The sequence below is a fragment of the Diceros bicornis genome, chromosome 11 (assembly GCF_020826845.1).
Source record: "Diceros bicornis minor isolate mBicDic1 chromosome 11, mDicBic1.mat.cur, whole genome shotgun sequence".
NCBI lineage: Eukaryota > Metazoa > Chordata > Mammalia > Perissodactyla > Rhinocerotidae > Diceros > Diceros bicornis.
Window position 1 is genome coordinate 12,964,726 of NC_080750.1, and position 21,361 is coordinate 12,986,086.

At 35.3% G+C, this 21,361-nt stretch overlaps 1 protein-coding gene across 1 annotated transcript in view; it reads left to right on the plus strand.

The window, feature by feature from the left end:
• MYOZ2 (myozenin 2) overlaps positions 1 to 15,998 on the plus strand; it is a 38,456-nt gene extending 22,458 nt beyond the window's left edge. The window contains exons 5-6 of the mRNA XM_058549763.1: positions 5,579 to 5,762; positions 15,597 to 15,998. Of these exons, the coding sequence (XP_058405746.1) occupies positions 5,579 to 5,762; positions 15,597 to 15,831 (419 nt within the window). The 3' untranslated portion in view covers positions 15,832 to 15,998. The remainder of the gene's footprint in view (positions 1 to 5,578; positions 5,763 to 15,596) is intronic.
• The last annotated feature ends 5,363 nt before the right edge of the window (positions 15,999 to 21,361 follow it).

Genomic DNA, 21,361 nt, shown 5'->3' on the forward strand with positions numbered 1-21,361 from the left:
ACCAACGCACCACTTCTCTGACCATGCTGAGGCCGCATCCCACATACAGCAACTAGAAGAATGTGCAACTATGACGTACAACTATCTCCTGGGGCTTTGGGGAAAAAAAGAAGGAGGAGGATTTGCAATAGATGTTAGCTCAGAGCTGGTCTTCCTCAGCAAAAAGAGGAGGATTAGCATGGATGTTAGCTCAGGGGTGATCTTCCTCACACACACAAAAAAAATTAAGTCATTTGTAATTATATTGAAATTATATTTGTAAAGGACTGTATAATTTATGAAGTACTATGATATGTATTGTCTGCTTTAATTTCACAATAACTCTATGACATATTTATTACAATCCTTGTTTTACAAACTAAGAAACTGAGCTTATGAATGACTATAAGCTCATATTGACTGATCAAGAATTAAATGCAGGTCTGGTACCAAATTTACAGATCTCTAACGTGAAGTGACCTTGTGGAGATTGCTTTCATTATTCTCTGCTCCCTTAGAGGACTTTAAATACAATCCCTTGAGATTGTATATTTGTTTATTATTTTAAAAGAGAAGTAAATCCTTGTCCAAGTCAGTATATGTTATTTAGAAATATTGTTAGATTTTGAAATAGTAAATCTTTCACAAAAATTATCTGATCTAGTTAGACAATACCTGTTCAAAATAACTTACAGCAAGTATCTTTAAGTATTTCCTCAAGTGTAATGTATAAAGTAGATTTTTTGTAATTTCAAAGACTTTAATCTGGAAATTAGCAATACCTGTCATATTTTTATAAAATAAACAGTAAATTTAGCAAAGTACTTCTAGAATTCTTCTCAAATACCAATAGTGTTTTTGAAAATATGTAAGTAAAGCAACTGTATAATATTAAATCTTCTTTAAAAGTAAGTTGAGTGTCAGTCATTGATGAGCTTAGACTTACTAGGACATTCTTACTGAAGACACAAAGAAAAAAGTATTGACAGATAGAACAAAATAGCATTGAAGGAAACCAAGCACTCAATATAATGCACAGAGTTTGGAAGTGAAGCATTGTAATAAAGTTCTCAAATAGCTTTCAAATAGCTTTTTTTGTGGCAGAAAAGCAGGTAACAGATTCTACATATACAGCATTAAGCACGTGGGGGAGAAACAATTTTTAGAATCAGAAAGATCTGGATTCAACCTTCTGACTCCTTCCATCCCTGCCCATCTTACTACTGTGGTAGGAAAGACAATAAATCCCGTTGAGTTTGTTTTCTCGGTTTATAAAATAAGGAAACCAAATCTCACTGCACAGGGTCATTGTGAGAATCAAATGTGATAAGCATAGTCCCTAACACATAATAAAGTACTCAAAGTTAATCCTTTCCTTTTTCACTTTTATATTCTTTTTTTTTTTTTTTTTTTGTGAGGAGGACTAGCCCTGAGCTAACATCCGATGCCAATCCTCCCCTTTTTCTTGGGGAAAAGTGGCCCTGAGCTAACATCCGTGCCCATCTTCCTCTACTTTATATGGGCCGCCGCCACAGCGTGGCTTACCAAGCAGTGCTTCACTGCGTGCCTGGGATCCAAACCTGCGAACCCTGGGCTGCCAAAGCAGACCACGTGCACTTAACCACTTGCACCACCGGGCTGGCCCCGTGCACTTTTATATTCTTAATATATACACATATTCTTTTAACTCCAACTCCTGCACTGTAACTGCTTACTTTCTAATGTTTGGAGTATTGGGGTTTTTTTAATAGGAAAGAGAAGACATATAGAAAAGTTTGTGTTGGATCAATCTGGTACTCTCATCACTAAGTCAGAACTTTTATTACATGATCATCATTATAAACTATGAAATTGCAAAAAGAATAAAAAAATTAATCTGTACCCTCAAGGAATTCATACATAGGAGACAGGACAAATATCCACATTATATTCGTAGTCTCACTTTATCTTTGCATATATAATTTAATATCATATATGCATTTTATTTACTGCCATCTTATTTACTGCATGTGTGTATATGTGTATATATATACAAATATATATATTTACATATGTAAAGAGAGATGTTACAAGGATAAATTCATACAGCTATTTAAAGCTAAATATCCAGCTATTAAATATTAGGAAATGTCTATATAATATAGACTAAGAAAGGGGAAAGTTTGGAGGTTATCACGTAGTTTGCTGTGAAGCAAGAGTAATGGATCCTTCTTTCTTGGTTGATGAATTGAAAAGTACAACCAATTCAGGAAGCAAACTATAGCTTATTCCAATTTAGCAAAAATTGTTGTTGATTAACCTACCGTGTATCCAAAAGCCAACTTTTCTCAAACGTGAATCAATAAGAGTATTTTAATGCCATAACACTGTAGGAATGAAGTTCCTTGGAATTCAAATTAGTTATATTAAAAATATATATTTAAAAATCAAATAGGAGGGGCCAGCCTGGTGGCGCAAGCGGTTAAGTGCACGCGCTCCGCTGCGGCAGCCCAGGGTTCACCGGTTCGGATCACACCACTTGTCAAGCCATGCTGTGGTGGCGTCCCATATAAAGTGGAGGAAAATGGGCATGGATGTTAGCCCCAGGGCCAGTCTTCCTCAGCAAAAAGAGGAAGATTGGCAGATGTTAGCTCAGGGCCAATCTTCCTCACCAAAAAAAACAAAAAAAATCAAATAGGAAATATTAACATGTAGCATTACTGAATTGCAATATTTCTGAGATGTTAAACATATGCACATTCTTTCCTGTAAATAATTCAGCATATCAAAAAAAGAAAAAAGTTATTAGTTAATTCCACCTATAAAAAGAAATTGGAAAACCTGGAACATTCAAAAATGCAAAAAGATTAGACCAATTATGATCCTTCAATTCAATAGATTATTATGAAACCCTTAAAAGGATTATGAACATGATGTGGAAACAGTCAAAAGTATTTCAAACAAAGCTGACTAGAAATAAAATATAAAATTACATATACACTAGAATTATAGTTACATAATCATTATTGGTTACAGGTGAAGAAAAACTGGGGGAAAAAATACACAAAAGTAAAATAATCATATCCAGGTAGTGGGATTTCAAGGAATTTTTAAAAATATAAAATTTTAAAATTTCCAGTTTCTATATGGCTGACAGCTGATCAACTTTAGGAAAGGAAGAGGAAATAAAATGTGGTAGTTACAATAATGTAGTTACGTATATACTATACAAATTGAAGACACAAAAAAAGTGATTCTGCTTTCCTGGGGGAGATAGGAATGGCTACATAGAAGAGGTAACCTCAAGCTAAGGCTTAAAATAGGAATTTGTAGGTGACAAGAATTAGGGAGAGCATTCCAGGCACAGGGAAGAAATGGAACAAGTAGGGAGGCACAAGGGACACAGCAAGTTTCAAGTAGATCCAAGTTCTGGAACATAAAATGTGAGAGCAGAATGGCAAGAGATGGGGCTGGACAGCTGGGTAGGGCCATGTGTGTTTGCTGAGTAGTTGAGATTGTTGTCATAGGGAGCCATTACAGCATCCTGAGAAAGGGAAGTAAGGAACAGGATCAAGTTTTCCAGTCCGAAAGGCCATTCAGGCGGCAGTGTGGAGGGTGCCTGGGAGAGAGGTTGAGAGCTAAAGGATTAGTATGGAAGCTATTGTAAAGCCCAGGCAAGAGATGGTGGGCAAGACCTGAACCAGGGCAGTAGTAATGGAAACGAAGAGGAAAGGGAATTTTCTAGAAAAACGTTTCCCAATGTTGCATTTGCAAATCAGTTGCATAAGATTTGTAAGCTATACCTGAGATTTACTAAAGCCAAATCTCTGGAGGGAAGAACTCATTATCAATATTTTAAATAAGGCCCAAGGTGATTCAGAAACACAAGTTTGAGAGCTACTATTTTAGAAATCTTTAAAAAGTATGGTTGGTAATACTTCGTGATTTGTTGTGGGAATGAGGAGGGGTTTAGGATAATGCTTCTGTCTTGGGCATCTGAGAAAAGAGTGATAACATTCACTAAGATGATTAATATAGAAAAAGAAGCAGGATGTATTAGAAAATGGCTGCATATGGGTCTAGACACTTTATAAAGGGTGCCAGGGAAATATTCATTTGGACAAATATAATAGGTGGTTGAATAGAAGGGCCTGGAGATCAAAAAACAAAACTTGGAAACATCAATATGTCGGTCACAGTTAAAGCCATGAATGTAAATGGAATTTTCTGGACAGAACGTATAGTCTAAGAAAAGAGCTTTGAGAAACACCAGGATTCAAGTGGCAAGCAGAGAAGCAAAGCCTATCAAAAGAGATTATAGTCAGATACTGGAAGCAATCAGAAAAAAATTCAATGACTGCAAGCCAATAACTGTCTAGATGTGGATTATCAACAAGACCTTTTGGAGGAAATAAACTCTTACTATAAAGACAGGATAGGTATAATTTGACAGAAGAAAACAGAAAACACTTTGGAGAAGAGAAAGAGCATCAGGGAAATCTAAAACTAGGAGTGATCAGATGGTGAAAGGTTTTGACACGGTGCAAGAAAGAACTATCTGAAGGCCATAGTTAGGCTGTGTGGTAGTGTAGACAGAGAGTAGAGAGCTGTGCCTCTGAAGACTTGAAAAGTGCCACCTAATGCATGTGAAAATGGTTTAAAGTTTACACCGGGAATTTGTGTGATTTTTTAAATGGCACTTACAGAAATTTCCAGCTCCTGTGAGAAGAATAAGTTGAGGGGGTGAGACCAGAAGTAGAAGAGTTAGGTAAGAAATCTTCAGGAACAAAGTAAACATGGGATGGACACATCAGGGAACCAGAAGATCAGGGCCTGACTAAGGCAGTGGAAACAAATTACTTCACCATTTTGAAGCTTATACAGTTTACAGACCTCTCAGCAATTTAAGATAGACAAGACCGGAAACTTGCCTCTGACGAATCAGCTCTGAGGAGGGAGATTTTTGTCTTCAGTGCTATTTCCCCAGAGCCCACAGTGGACACTCAATATATATTTTTAAATAAGTTCATTAATTATGATATCTAAAAGCTAGTATAAATTAATGTGAGGGGCGTAATTTTAAAAAATTAAATGAATAGTTTCACTGAACAAATATATACTAAGATAGTCAAGGAAGAAATAACTGTATGATTTGGTAAAATTAAACATTAAGAAAAGTGGTTTCTTGGGGCCAGCCAGGGGGCGTAGTGGTTAACCACGCGTGCTCTGCCTTGGTGGCCCAGGGTTCGCAGGTTCAGATCCCGGGCATGTGCTGATGAACTGATTGTTAAGCCATGCTGTGGCGGCGTCCCACATAAAGTAGAGGAAGTGGGCATGGATGTTAGCCCAGGGCCAGTCTTCCTCAGCAAAAAGAGAAGGATTGGCAATGCATGTTAGTTCAGGGCGAATCTTCCTCACAAAAAAAAAAGAAAAGTGGTTTCTTTTGAACGTTCCATAAGTTTAATGGGGTTTAAAAATGTCCAACACTGTCAGACTACTCTTTTCTGAAGGATCATAAATTTACCCCTGCATGAAAAATTCAACATGGTAAAATCTTAGGTGAAGTTTAGTAACTCTCAGGCACTCTGTGTTTACTTATTCTTACTATATTTTTCCAAAGGATATTCTGGCCCACTGAAGGAAATTCCTCCTGAAAGATTCAACACCACAGCCGTCCCTAAGTACTATCAGTCGCCCTGGGAACAGGCCATTAGCAGTGATCCGGAGCTTTTAGAGGCTTTATACCCTAAATTTTTCAAGCCTGAAGGAAAGGCAGAACTGCCCGATTACAGGAGCTTTAACAGGTAATTCAATTATCTTGGGTAACACTGTTGGCAAGTAATACCAAGGTTTTTATATCATGGTATGGAGACCTGAATCCTCTGGTAGAAAACCATTTTTTTCTTTTAAGAACAGACTCAAAATAGCAATATAGGATAACTCCTAAGCCTAGGCAAAGACTCATTTTTGCAATATTACTAATATGCCAAACCTTAGTCTTTTTTTGTATAAAAATGAAGGAAATGATTCAGAAACTATCACTCTTATAACATCAAGATTCTCTCCCACATTTAAAAGAAATGTTATTTTAATAATAATTTTTAATTCAAAGGTTGATATTAGTTTATGCGTTGCTTCAAATGGCAACGCTGTTGAAGAATTTCAGAAATGATTCACATATAGGACTGTGAGAATTACTGTGTAACTCCAGGTTCCAATTTATATTTTTGTAGGCTTTAAGCCAAATTAAAGGTAACTTAGGGACTTATGACCTAAGACTCTAGCACATGTGCAAACCAAAACTTATGCTACCAAAAATATTGCCAAATAATACTTGCATTATAGTTTACACAATGGACTTTTATTTTTCCATAGAGACTTTAGATATATTTTTAATGGTCTTATAACCCATTCTTTGATCACTTGATTTTCATTTTAGAGTAAAATATCTCCAGTGTGCTGTCTCACACTCACAAAAATTAGACCTAATTTATAGGCTGCTTAATGACTATTCATTTAAAATTAATAAATTAAGGAGTAGTCTTTGATTTACAAAAGAATGCCACAAAGCATGCATTTAAATAGTGGTCTTCTTTAGTACTTTTTAAATTATTGTGCTATTAGCATTTTAGTTTTCATACACCGCTATATTAGTAGTATTAGTATTACCTCTATTATTAGTAATACATCAGTAATACTTCTTTGAGTATTACATCTAATACTATTAGTATAGTTAGTAATACCAGTAGTATTAGTACTACATCTATTGCATGAATAAGGTGTACCATAGAATTTAGGGAAGAGTTGAGGAGTGGCAGGGAAAGGAGGTTGGAAGCCCCTTCTAATCAAAGATATCGTTTTTTTCCCAAAATAAGAGTGTAGAAAATTATAAAAAAGTAAAACACTAGGGGAAAATGGAAACTAATGGAATACTTGAGGCTTGTCTTTGAGATTAGTGCTTTAGAGATGCTGCATGATTTCAGTGTATCTTGTGACTTCGTATCCCACACTTACTGAGCAGCTTGCTTCCAGTTCTACAAACACATTGGCATGTTTGGGTTGGTTATAAAGAGACGCCTATACGTGAATCCTACATCAATGAACACAATACTATATGATTAGGAAATGTAGCTCCCTCTATTAAATCAAGGCTTTTGTAAATGTAACATACAGTGTGGGGCAGGGGGGAGAGAGAGATTGAGAGAGAGAGAACTTAACTTGTTAATACTTCCCCTTTACTTGAGAAAATTTTGTTTCTTTTTATATACACATCAACATAGAAATAAAAACTTAAGTGCTTAATGTTAATCAACATTCCAGTCTAGTCTTAAATTCTTTATTATCATTAAATAACATTAACAGATGAAACAAAACATGATATGATACACAGACAATCCCAAGCAGGTAGCTTTAAGATCCTTCCTGTTAAAATATATGTACCTGGCTACACTAGGTTTAAGACATTGTCCACTGCACGCATTGCTTTAGAAGCCTACTTAACAACAATAAATGGTGTAATTATATGTTTGGCTTAAATGCTTGCTAAATGAATGAAACTATAAAAAGTCACATAGGTAGGAAATGGAAATCCATTTCCAGCTATGGCAGACTAGTTTATAGCAGAACAACTTCACAAAAGTACATCAAAAAGCTAATTATTATAAAAATGACTTTTAAAAATGATTGAAAAGCTACCAAGAAGTAAGGACTTGAGGGCCAAGATCCTGGAGATAAGGGAAATTTAGAGATGTAATCCAACATTTGGTACCACTTTTCCCCTTGAGGCATTTGCTGATTTACTGGCAACAGCTAAGAAAAAGCGGAGAAAGTGAGCAAACCTTTTGGTAAACTCAAGAGTCTTGGGAAGACCAAAATAGGAGTATAAGGTCTGCTAGGAGGAGGGGCCCAAATATTCTAAGCTCTTAGTTGGGAGCCATAAGGGGTAAACCACTGGCGTAAAGGCAAATAGACCAGCCTTCATGAAATTAAATGCTGGTCCCAATCAACACAGTCCTAGATTGCATAAATGTCACCTTCTTTAAGTCAAACTGCCTGCCATGGACCAAAGCAAATCTTCTCTGGAAGGAAAATGACACCATTCAGAGACTCAAATTATCTCTACAATTTTTTTTACACAGTGTCATCAGTCAAATAAGATTACCAGGCATACTGTGAGACAAGACCAAATGACTAAAAATAAAGAGAAAAATAATAAAAGAGACACACAAAAGATGAAATTATTGAAATATCAGACACTCACTTTAAAATAATTGTGAGAAATATGTTCAAGAAAATAGATGACAAGATGAAGAAGTCCAGCAGATTGGAAATGTTTTTTTTAAAAAAAGAATAAAATGGAAATTCTACAAAAATGAAAAATATAGTAACTGAGATTAAGAAGTCAATGGATCAAGCCACTGGATCCATATGAAATTTACAGGAATTACCAAGAACAGAGAAATGTGTTAAACTAATCCAAGAGAATGTAATCAGTAAAATTCAATCTGTGGGAAACTCTATAGGACAAATGATCCAGTATCTTTGGTAAATAAAATGCAAGAAAGAGATGAAAGAAAAATCAATGGTATAAAATAGATTTAAAAGACAGGCAAAACTAAACCATAATATTTAGAGATGCACACTTGGGTTATTAACATACAAAGAAAGTTTTAGAATATTTTATAAGTTGATATTACCATAAAAGTCAAAATATGGACTACAACTAGGGGCAGGAGGGGTTGTGATTGGGCAGGGACATGTTTAGGGCTTCTGGAGGAGCTCTTAACATGTGTAGTGGTTACAAAGTCATTCACTTTATAATAAGTTATTATACATCTTTATGAGGTTTTCTGTATTTGTGTTATATTTAATGATAGAAATGTTTTTAAAAATTAAATAATAGATTTCATGGCAGATTAAACACAGCTGAAGAGAGAATTCATAAACAGCTTCAGAAAATGTTCAAACTGAAGCATAGAGAGAAAAAAAGGATTCAAAATGCAGGAAAATAGCAGAAGACACACTTGGAAGAGTAATAACAATGCCAATATATATGTGTGATTAGAGTTCAGGAGGGAATAAGAGAGAGAAGAAGGCAGAAGCAATCTGAAGAGTTAATGGCCAAGAATTTTTCAAAATTAACAAAAGAGATCAAGCGACAGGTTCAAGAAGTACCTCACAACCCAGGAAGGGTAAATGCAAAGTAAATCACACAAAGTCACCTGAGTGTAAAACTGCTGACAACCATAGACAGTAAGAACACCTTAAAGCTAGAGAATAAAATGCACATTCTCATAAAAGAGTAAAAATAGGACAGGTGATTTCCCAACTGGAATTATGGGAGACAATGGAATTAACATCTTTAAAATTATGAAATAAATAACTACCAGCCTATAACTCTATATCCAGTGAAAATATTCTTTAAAGGTAAAAGTTAAAATAAAAACATACCTACACGCACGTTTTCAGGCAAAGAAGTTGTTTGTTGACCTCTTCTAGACAATGAAACAATAATAGTAAACAAAAGGTATAAGTAGAAGAAAGGAAAAATAAAAGTGTCCTTATTCACAAATGACATGATTGTGTCCACAGGAAATTCAAAAGAAGCTATAGGTTAGTAATCAGAATTAGTAAGTAAATTTATCAAGATCACAGAGTACAAGGTCAACATAAAAATTAATGATATTTTTATATACCAGCAACAAATAATTAGAAAACAAATAATATTCATCAAGTTTTACTTTATGGTTTGTACACTTTTTTTAATGTAACTTACACTTCAATAAAATTTTTATTTTAAAAAAAATCACATAAGCAAAATAATCCCAATGGGTATCTGGGCTTTTGTAAATTAAATGTGATAAAAGTCATTCTTTGAATTAGTCAAAAATACATTCCAGTAATTTGAAAGAAAGGTTAAAATAATCTCCAGGTACAAATTGGGTAATATCTTTCCTGCTCTAGGTTATTTAACAGGATTTTATTTTATCAAACTACTCAAGCTTATGAGAAAATAATTTGACCAGAAATTTAGTTCCTCACACAACTATTACACCTATACATTTTAAAAATAAAATGTAATCAGAAGTATCATTTTCCCTTCTGTTTCTCAAATAATTCAATGTTATTATATTGACGTTGTTCTAATATATCTATTTTTTTTCATTTTTGCAAAAACAAATGAGAGAAACAGAGAGAGAAAGAAAGAAAGAAGCAGTTTTCAAATATTCCCAGAGTAAAAGAATATTATTTGGTGGCCCCACATTATTGTACATAATTACTAGATTTTGTTAATAAAGCATATAAGGGTAAGATGTAGTCTGATAGCATTCAGCAGTGAAAATGACTGGATGAGAACTGGCTCCCAGGTCTAATCAGTTTCAAAATGGCCCATAGTTTAATACGACTTTGTATTCTTGTACTCACTTTGAGTGTATTTAAGCATTATGCTGTATTCAAATAATACTATATTAAACCCACGTAACATGTGAGGAAAGTAAACTAGGAGCAAAGAGATTTCCAGCTCTGCTTCAAAAGGCTGTATGACTTTGGATATGTCACCGAACCTCTCCTGGTATTAATTTCTTTATCTGTAAAATAAATTCTATAATTATATGATTAAGTACCTTTACATATATTATAGCCATCAGCTATTTAGTAGAATAATTTATTTTAATTTCTGTGCAAACATTTACATAATTCTTTCCTTATAGAACAATCAGTCATTATTACAGGTCTATTATATGTCCAACACCATCAATTTTTACAAACTCAATCCTATTACTGATCAATCAAAATAAACAAGACAGCATCTATTAACTGTGAATCTGAGTAAAAAGGCTTATTCACTACACAGACGCCAAAGTGTAAAAATCATTGTAAGTCAGATCTACGGTTGAAGAATTTATATCATGGGAATTATAAAGATGCGTCTTTCAGTAGAACATTCCAAATCTTTCAGTGCAAATTTTGCTTCACTAGCTTTGACTAAAACTTGAAACAATTTTCAGAGATCTTAAAAACCTCCCAAGTAGTCTCTCATTTTGAATGCTTGACATCTCTGTTAACGGACTTTAGTTTGTGTCTGAGGGCAATAAAAATTCAAACAAACAGGATATAGTCTCAATGGTGCCAAAGAAAAGAAAGCTCTGGTTTTCAAACAGCAACCTTTCACTAGATCAGTGGTAGGAGGTCGGAGATGGATGGTGGAACAGAAGGGAATATTTTCATTTACAGAAGAAAATGACCCACAAATTGGGAGGGAAAAATGAAACAGACCTGGATAAAAGGGCAAAATTAAAGCACTAAATGCCAAACCCAAATATTGGATTTCAGTGGCAGAGCAACATTTCTTCTTTGATTTAATTCAGAAAAAAATAAATAAATGAGTAAAATTCATTTCCGGAATTAATAAATACAAGATTAATTTACCAAATTCAGCCTAACTCTAGAAATGTTCAACTTCAGTCTCTTGTATCCAATGGATAACTATATATTCTTAAACTCCCAGGAATGGGTGTATGGCCTGTGCATTTGCACGACCCCATGCTTAGTAGGGCCCTACTTGGTTTAATGCTTTGCTGTCTCTGTTTCCAAATTCTTAACTACTTCTTAACAAGGACCCCCCGAGTTTTCATTTTGCACTGGGCCCTACAAATTATGTAGCTGGTCCTGATCCCAGGCTCTAAGTTTACGAAGTGTTTCCTGACCTACCAGGCAGACTAAGATGCTTTTTACCTTAAGTTCCTCTGCATCCAGGACAGTCTTCCCTTGGAGTAACTATCATATTCCATGATGAGTTGTTTTTTTTCTCATGTTTCACTCTTTATTTGTTTGTGACTTCATCGAGGTTAAGATCTACTACAATCTTTCCATCTTTGAATTCCTAGCACATAGCAGAGTTTCTAGATGTAAAAGCAATCAGTAATTTGTTGTATGAATAAGTGAATGAACCAGCAAATGAACAGACTATTGATCACAACGGCAAGCTTCTAAAATGGTGAAATATTGTCTTGGACATCTTGGACATCCCAAAATAAGAAGTTTTACATATGTACTAAATCAAATTTGAGTTAGAAAGACTCTTCAATTCACTAAATCAAATGACAAAATGTGGGACCTTGAATCAGCTAATTGCATCATGAATGTGACAGCAACCTGATTTGACATCCTTTAGACACAGCCCAAATGAGTTGACATTCCTAAACACACTGCTCTACTTAGAAAGTGATCTCAGAAGGCCCAATACTGCATAAGAATTATCTTGTGGCAGTGTGGTATAGGGTAGTGACTAAAGCATGCCTCCAGGGAATCTGGCCACCTGGGTTTAAATCCTGGTTCTACAGCTTAACAGGTAGGTGACTTTGGGCAAGTCATTTAATTTATCTGTGCCTCAGATTCATTTGTTAAATGGGGAGGTAAATAGAATCAACTGATAGGGTTGTTGTGAGTGAGGATTTAATGAGACAATCACGTAACCCCTTGGTACTCCTAGTGTGGTCCACAGACCAGCAGCTCTGGCATCACCTGAGAACTAGTGAGAAATGCAGAATCTCAGGACACACTCTGGGCTGACTAAATTAGCATCTGCACGTAACAAGATCCCAAGGTGATTCCTGTACCAACAGAGTGTGAGAAGCACTTATAATAGCGTCTAGTGCATAGTACCGAGTCAATAAATAGTAGCTTTCATCATTACTATGCCTTCTGAAGCTGAATAATCATAATGCTCCTGAATGGTAATCTAAGTTCTTCAAGTTCTTTTCCAAACTGACCTCTTTTACCTCCAGAGCAATCGTTTTAGGCTCTGGATGTGAAAGTCCATACTGACATGATTGCTCTAATACTATACGAGACTGAGGTTACTGCACCAATCAGTGATCTGTTATTATCCATATCTTCCATAGAAATTTGGGGGAAATATTATAAGATCAGTCATCTTCAGAACAGATGCAATGGAAAGTAAAACATACTGCTCTTCATAGGGAAGTAAAATACCAGAAGACAAGAAAATTATGGGCCAATAAGATATGAGGTTCTATGCCAGATGACACAGTTATATCTGCTACAGCCATGGTTGAGGTCTTCTATCCACTCTGGGGATATTCGCTTCACTGGAGATTTTAACATCTGGCTCACTGTCTTCCTCCTCAGTATTATTCCAGTCATCACTTTTCAGTGGCTTCAATACCCATGTGAATGATCCACTGAACTCTCTACTCTTTCAAGTCCTTGACTGTCTCACTTTTAAGGATTGTTTTCTCAATCCCGCCTCCGTCACTCTTGGCTTTTCTTAAAGTTTGTCATTACCAATACCTATGTCACCTTCAAAATCTCAATTTCAAGCATCTTACTCTCTATCACACTGTATCTTTACTTTTCATTTATTCTTTACTTCAATAATACTTCATTCCCTCCTGCCAAAGCCATCCCATTTTTCAAAGTCCATCAATCACTTTCTCCTTACCTAACCAAACTCCATGGTTCCTCACCATTATCACACAGAAATTAGAATAGTCAAGAAAGATCGCAGAGTGATTGAGCTACAAAGAAAATCAGATCTTTTCCAGGCTTTAAAATAATCTCCACAATATTGGAGAATCTATATAGTCATGCCAATTCCATTGTCTAGATGTTTAGGAGGACCTTCTAGGTACAATGCATTATACAAGTATATTGTAATGAGTTACAAAGATACATCAGAGAGAATTCCAATCCTCTTGGAGTACAGTCTAGTAAGAAATAAGGCAGACATCCCAATGGATATAATGAAAGATGGAAAAAGGGTTACAGGGGAGGTTAAAACAGAATCCACGGACACTTAAGAGATAAAGAGCTTACTTCTGTCTGTGGGAGATCAGGGAAAGCTGCAAGAAGAAAGTTAAATATGCTATTAAATAACATACTTAGAACTTAAAGAACTTTAAGAGGATTTAGAAATGTAGTAATAAGGGTCAGCATACTCCAAGCAGAGAAATGAGAGTATGAGTAAAGGCAATGCGGTGGGAGAGCATTAAGGAGAAGAGCAAGCAGTGCATTTGGTTTGGCTGGAACAAAGGGTGCATGAAAGAGGATAGGGCAAAACCAGCGTGACTGACCTTTCCACTGGGATGTTAAAATCATTTTTTCCAAGCATACACAAAACATGTTCCCATCTGTCTTTCATCAGCCAGTTGTTAAATCTCTAAACCTAGGAGTAATCCTTGATTTCCATAACTCCCTCACAATTATTATCCAATTTATCAGCAAATCCTGTTGAATCTACCCCTAAAACACATCCTCAAACCATCCATTCTTTCCATCTTCATGGAAAACAACTGAAATCCAAGCCACCATCACTTCCCACTTGAATTGCTGCAGCATCTTCCCTCATTACACTCTTGTCTCCCTATAACTGCACAGCGACAGCAGCCAGAGCGATCTTCATAAAAATTTAATCAGATTATACCACTCCTTTGCTTTACACCTTACAATGGCTCCTCTTCACTCTTAGAGTGAAATTTATAATCCTTACTTGGACAAATTCTCACACAATCAATCTCTCTGTCCTCTTCCCTCTAGGATCCCTCTCACCTACTGGTTTAGCAGCATAGCCCTGCTTTCTTTTCCTGAACATGCCAATGTTATTGCTGCCTTAGATTCCTTGCATTAGCTACTCCTTCTACCTGAAATGCTCATGTGCTTCAGCTGTACTGTCTATGGCTAACTTCTGACCTTCAGAGGGCAGTTTAAACGTCACCCCTCAGAGAAATCTTCCCTGACTATCTAGTCATTCAGTTATACCCTATTACATCATCTTATTTTAATTTTCTGCATCATTCTCATCACTACTGGATGTTTGTCTATATGTTTATGTTTTTTAATCATCTGTCTCCTTCTCTAGAATATGAGCTTGGACTTTGACTACATTGTTCAGGGCTGTATTCCAGCACTTAGAAATGTGCCTGGCATTGAATGAATAAATAAATAAATGGCTAAATCAAACAAAGCTAGAACATTATGTGCACCTTAGGCTTTATTCAGAAGACAAATAGAAGGATATTGAGGGTTTTGAGGTAGAGATAGAAAGATGCAAAAGACATACTTCTTGCCCTCAGAGTTTATAATTCACAGATGACCCAAACCAAACCATATTCTAAAAAAGAGAAGCTGACAATAGAAAGTAGCATATCATAAGCACTGAATGACTGACACAAGACAATCATTGCCACAGGAATTTGGTTAACGAAGGAAGTGTGAGCTGGGATAGTTGGAGGAAGTTAGAACTTACAGGCCACAGGACACACACAGGTGAAGAGGCAGGGAGGAAATACCTTAAGCAGGGGAAACATTGTTAGCAAAGGCACAAATGAAGAAATGTTTGCCATGAGCTCAGGGCACAAGGAATAGATTAATTTAGTCCAAACCTAAGAGTCCTACATACAAAGGACTTTACACCAATTTGTTATCAGTATCTACTTTATCATAAAGTTGCAGTCCTTAAATGGACATGCCTGCCTCAGAGGTCAAAAACCGAAAACGAGACCAAGAATATAACATAACAGCATGCCCAGAAAATCATAAATTAAATTGTTTTCTATTTTCTGGAAAATATATTTGAAAATTAATTAATGTATTCTTTTTCTTTTCATTTCCCACAGAGTTGCCATGCCATTTGGTGGTTTTGAAAAAGCATCAAAAATGGTTAAATTCAAGGTTCCAGATTTTGATCTACTACTTCTAACAGATCCCAGGTTCATGGCCTTTGCCAATCCTCTTTCTGGCAGACGGTCCTTTAATAGAACTCCTAAGGGTTGGGTATCTGAGAATATTCCTATAGTGATAACAACTGAACCTACAGAGGATACCACTGTACCAGAAACAGAAGACCTATGAAAAGAAAGTTCTGTGTGCCACAAAAACCTCTGAACAGAAATGTTGTTGTTTTATTATTTCTACTTACTGGCAAAGCCACTTACACTCTTCATTGGTAGCAATAATTTTATAGCAATTTAGCCATTTTCCTTTTATGGCATTTAATTTCAATCTCAGATAAAACACTAATAAACGATTCAAAATCTTATTTAAAATTTTTTAACTCATTTGTCTTTATTCATAATTTTGTTTTTACCTGGTCTAAACAATCCAGCCTTTCATTGAGAAAGTCCAGAATAGTAACTGACAACGAAAGTTTTCATCTTTGTTTCCTTTAATATGAGGCATTCCTGAATAAGTTTTTCAAATGGAATCTAGAATCAAAACACAGTGCAAGATATGTAGACTCATTCAGGGTTTTATTTAAGGGACGAAAGCTATGAAAGATGATGTACAAACGTTATTGATGGAGAAAGGGGTTGGGGTCTTCTTTTCTGGTGACCATGATAAAATAGCATGTCTGGATGAAGTCTTTTCACTAGTCATTCTTCGAATTTCTGAAGTGCTTTGTATTTTTTGACATGCTTTAAATCATTGGGTACTTATTCTAGATGACATTCTCCAAAGTTCAATTGGATTATTATATTCGTTTAGTATTAAGTCAAGGAGACGGAGAGACAGTGACTCAAGGAACATCATACTACTACATTTTTAATGACCAGGGTATGCTTGGCATTCAAGTTTCACAAATCTCAATGCTGTGTATTGATTAGGTTCAACTTTATGTATGCATTTTTAGAAGAGTAATAACAAATACAATACACACTAATATACATATAAATAAATATATATATGAGGGAGGAAGAGTGTATAATTGGAATTGGCAGCTTTCTTTGCTGAATTTTTTAATTCTGCTTAAATCTTTAAGCACTAGGGAGGACCCGCTGTAAACCCCAAACAACACCAAGAAATAAAAGAGCACCAAAGCATCTGAAAGTAATGTAGCACATATCAATCATGAGATATGCGAATATAGTGGGGTCAAAGACTCAAACTAATATGGAGTTATAGGTATGTCTTAAAATATGGTTGAGGAAGTTTATAACATGAAACTGGTAAGAAATAAATATCAACTCTTCCCATTTCAATTCAGTTAAGAGTTCTGTGTTAGGTGTTTACACTAGAGAAAAAATGTCTCATCCATAGAAATCTATTTACCAGATTAAGTTTAGGAGATAGGAAGAAGGAGAGCGTAGGGAAAGAATATGTCACATAGTTACATTACATATTTACAAAAGAATCTATATTTAGTGTTGGAATTGGTGGTTCTTTTAATCATCCTCTAGACTTGCAGGCAGAGAAATTTTTTTTAAATATCTTATGAAAAATGCAATCCTAGAAAGTGATAGTATCAAACTATTGTACTTATACTTACTAAAATTGTAAAGACTTTGTATAATTGAAAATATGTCTTTAAGATATCTTAGTTTTATTTATGTTTTCTGTTTACCTGTTTTAAAATAATAATTTTTGCATCTGTGATAAACTCTAGATATGAGGCTTCCATCATGCCATTTTTTATTTATTTTAATCTTTTAAAAAATAAGAATTAGTCATATTCTATTATGCATTTTGATGAAATGGTTTAGTTTTTTATTACAGTTTGAAATGAGTTACTATTTTTCATTCAATTGAAAATTTCATGCCTGATTTCAACTATCTCCAGATAGTTAAACTCTATGCTCAGAGTCACCATTCTGTCAACCACCAAAAGGGGGGCAGCAATTAAATATGCTAGCTAAAGAACCCCAGTAGCATAAAGGAGTATTTGAAAAGGGAGAATCCTAAGTTGTTTTTTTTTTTTTTTTTTTAAGATTGGGTAGAAAATGATGGAATAACCCTCTGCTCACTGTTTTATTTCTTCCTTTCCTGGAAGTGTCTATTGATTCTAGCTCAGCTGTCTGACACCTTTAGAAATGCCAAAATTTCACACTCCAGTTGCTACACAATTAAGAATTTGAAAGGAATTTTGAATGGCTTTTCCATTAACCTGAAAAGCAGCTAAGTCTTTCAAAGTTTGAAGAAATATGATAGCCTTTTTGGAACAGCAGAAAGACTGTGGCATTTGTCTTCCACCCACATTTGTATACATGAAAAATGGAACAAAGGAGAAAGTACAGGAATGAAAATAATGTTTGTTGATTCACTACTAAATACCAAGCACTATACTCACTGCTTTATAAAGGTTATTTAATATATATTTTTCTAATATTATTTTATTTTCATAACTATCCTGAGAGGAAGTATTATAAACAATCTCGATTTTATAAAAGAAAATTGAGCCTCAGAGAACTAAGGTGATTAGCTTAATTCTAGCTCGAAACGGGAAGAATTTGGTGAGTCTGGCTCTAAAATATATGCTTTAAGAACTCATGGTTCATAACTTCCCTCTCAGAATAAAATTCTGCCTTAAACTATTTTATTACGTCTAGACAAAATAATAAAAAATTCCCCATTATCTTAATTTGGGGCAAATACGACTACAAATTGAGTAATTTTAGAGTCACCCTCCAAAGTCATTCAAGCACTCATGATCAAAGAAAGCTGAACTTTCAGACTGTGTTGAAAGTGAACTAAATAGAACAAGCAATGTGCATGTTTAATTTTGAAATTAGAGAAACACAAAAGTGCACTCTGATTAAACCTGCTTATTTCTGCTCAGCATTGTGCACCCTTTTGATTTCTGTAACCTTCCTTCTCTTTCCCCTGTAAGGTCAAAGAAGAGGAAACAAAGAGGAAACAAATGCATGACACTAATAAATTATAAGGCTGAAAGAAATCATCTAGTGCGATAACACACCAAAGCCATTCCTTTAAATGAAAATATTTTCTACTTTTCAAAACTTTAGAGGAAAATCTCTCAATTTCCATTATACGTTAACAGACTTCCAGGTCACGAAATTATATCTCCTATTTTATTTAAGCCAATTTCCTGATGATCGGCTGGCCAACTGTTCTCCAGAAAAATAACTAGAGCTACGTTAATAACTAGAGCTATGGTAAAAAGATCATTCTTGGCTTTTAACTCTCCACTCCTTTCAATCATTTCTCTAAGTATTTACCATTTCTTAACTCAATATTTGAAAGGACCTGGCAATTAAAAATAACTAATTATTTGTTATTGCAAAATCAAAGCAGATATAGACAATAATTTTTAGTCAAAATGACCATTTATTGCATCAATTTAAAACTTTACATTTTCTAAATAGACCTATTTATAAATGTTTTAGCAGCTTGGAAAGGGAGGGAGCCAAATATTCTCACAAAGGCCAACGTGGAGCAAAATGTCCAGTTGTGAGTGTGAAAAGAACATCCTGAACTTTCCAACTCAGGGCACAGCTGTACCAGCAGACTTATTAATTCTGGAATTTCCTCACTCTGCTGCTTATGCAAGATAAAACTTACATGACATCATTGCAATTTCTCAGCCACGACTGCTTTTTATTAAGCTGAGGAAAGTTTTGTTTTGAATGCCCTTTTTCTTATGAAAAATACTTTCGACCTCCACACGCTCTCTTCTGTAGGAAGAAGGGCAGTTCACTTGCTGTGAAAAGTGGAAGAGTGCCAGGCTTTTGCCAAAAGAACAAGCAAGGGGAATCTATTCCAGACTAACTGATCAAAGCACTTCACAAACACACCAAAGTTTTAGAAAATTTTAATGCTTAAAAAATTTAAACTTTCCAGAACTAAGAAAAAAGTAAGTATAATTATATAAGGAATTCAATGGCTTAAGCTGAAGTATTATTAGATAAATAAAAGGGTGTGTCCCTTTTTGAATTCCTTAAATAGATGAGCTAGATTTCAACCCTGGATATAAACTTTCCCTGGCTTCTCAAACGTAACGTGATTTCAATAGGAAGAATCGGTACATAGGGGCAAAAAGGAAAAAAGGCTATTTCTAAGAGGTTATAGTTCAGATCCAAAAGAATGTGCTTATTATTCCGTATTGTGTAATATTTTGAAACACATATTTGCCAATGACAACTTAGGTTGCGTAGTAGATAGAGACGTTTCAGGAAACAGGACCGGAAAAAGTCAGAAGAAAAAACGATAAATTCAATGTCATACCCTATTTTAAAACTGCTGATTGAAGAGTTAGTATAGAAGCTGCAGCACTAGCAAAATAAATATAAAAGAACAGAGGGAGAGAGATATGCTAGAATGAAGCTGGCTGAAAGGAAATTCAAGCCAGGCTGTATAGAAGCTAATTGCAATTCCCTATGGTTTCTGGAGCCTTTCCCTCACCTGCTTTGAAATAGTTTTGTTCTACATATACACAATTGTCTGATATGAATTGTCACCCAAATAGATATTCTCGTTACATTTTCTTTATCATCACTTGCTTGCAAACAACGTATAAAAGCAGCTGTATTTAAAGATGCCAGTTATCTGCTGACCTACCACAAATCAGTGATATAATCTCAAGCGGTTTACTCACTCTGTAAGTCACAGTTTTCTCCAACTTTTATGTGGCTCAAATGCCACCTCTGCCTGACCTTCCCTGACCACTCTTACTTAAGAGAGCACACTTCTAACCCCTTATTGCACTTTCACTTTTCTTTACTCCCTAACATGTTAGTCTGGGTCCTCTGAGAAGCAGAGGCCAAGATGGGATTAAACCTGCTAGAATTTTACTAGGAAAATTGCCCAGGTGAGAAAAAATGGGGAAGGAGTCAAGAAAGGCTGGGAGAGGCAGGAGACCTCAAACTGAAGAGCATGGACGTGTTCCAGACTGCTGTGCAGTCTAAGGAAGATTCCGCAAGGCTGTTGGAAGATCCGTGAGCCAAAGTCAACTGCAGGAGAGGTCCTGTGTGTCCCAGAATCAGGTCTGCCTTAGTGTCACTGTCACGGTCAGTCACTGGCTAGAAGCAGACTGTGGAAGAATGCAGAGATGGATGTCAGTGTACAGCAGAACTGAAGCCCTTGGTCAGTTATGTTGCTGGAGATCTATAAGGAGCATTCTTATGGCCGCCATACATAATACACGTATTTATTCCTTTATCGTTTTCTCGCCCACAAGAATGAATGCTCTCTGAGGCCAGGACTTTGCCTTTTTTATTAACTGTTGTATCCTCTGTGCCTGGTACATAGTAAAGAACGACAAAAGTTTGTTGAATAAATGTATCTGAATTATGGGGATAATACTAGTATCTATCTCAAAAATAATGCATTATAAAGTACATTACCCAATACATGGTAAGTGCTTGGTAAATGTTAGGTATTGTTATTAACAAAATTTAAAAAATCAAGATCACACAGTAAGAAAGCAAAGGCATTTAGAACTAAGTTAGATTAGAGGTTACACTGGAACTACTTTGGAATAAATATACTTGGCCCTGATTTGGAACTAATATATATTGGAGCAAAGGGTGTATTAAATATATATATAATCAGAAATACTAAAGTGGCCTGACTACTTTTTAGCATAAACATTAGCTTTAATTCCATTCTCCAGACTCAAAATTGCAATTAAGGTAGCCTTTTTAGGATC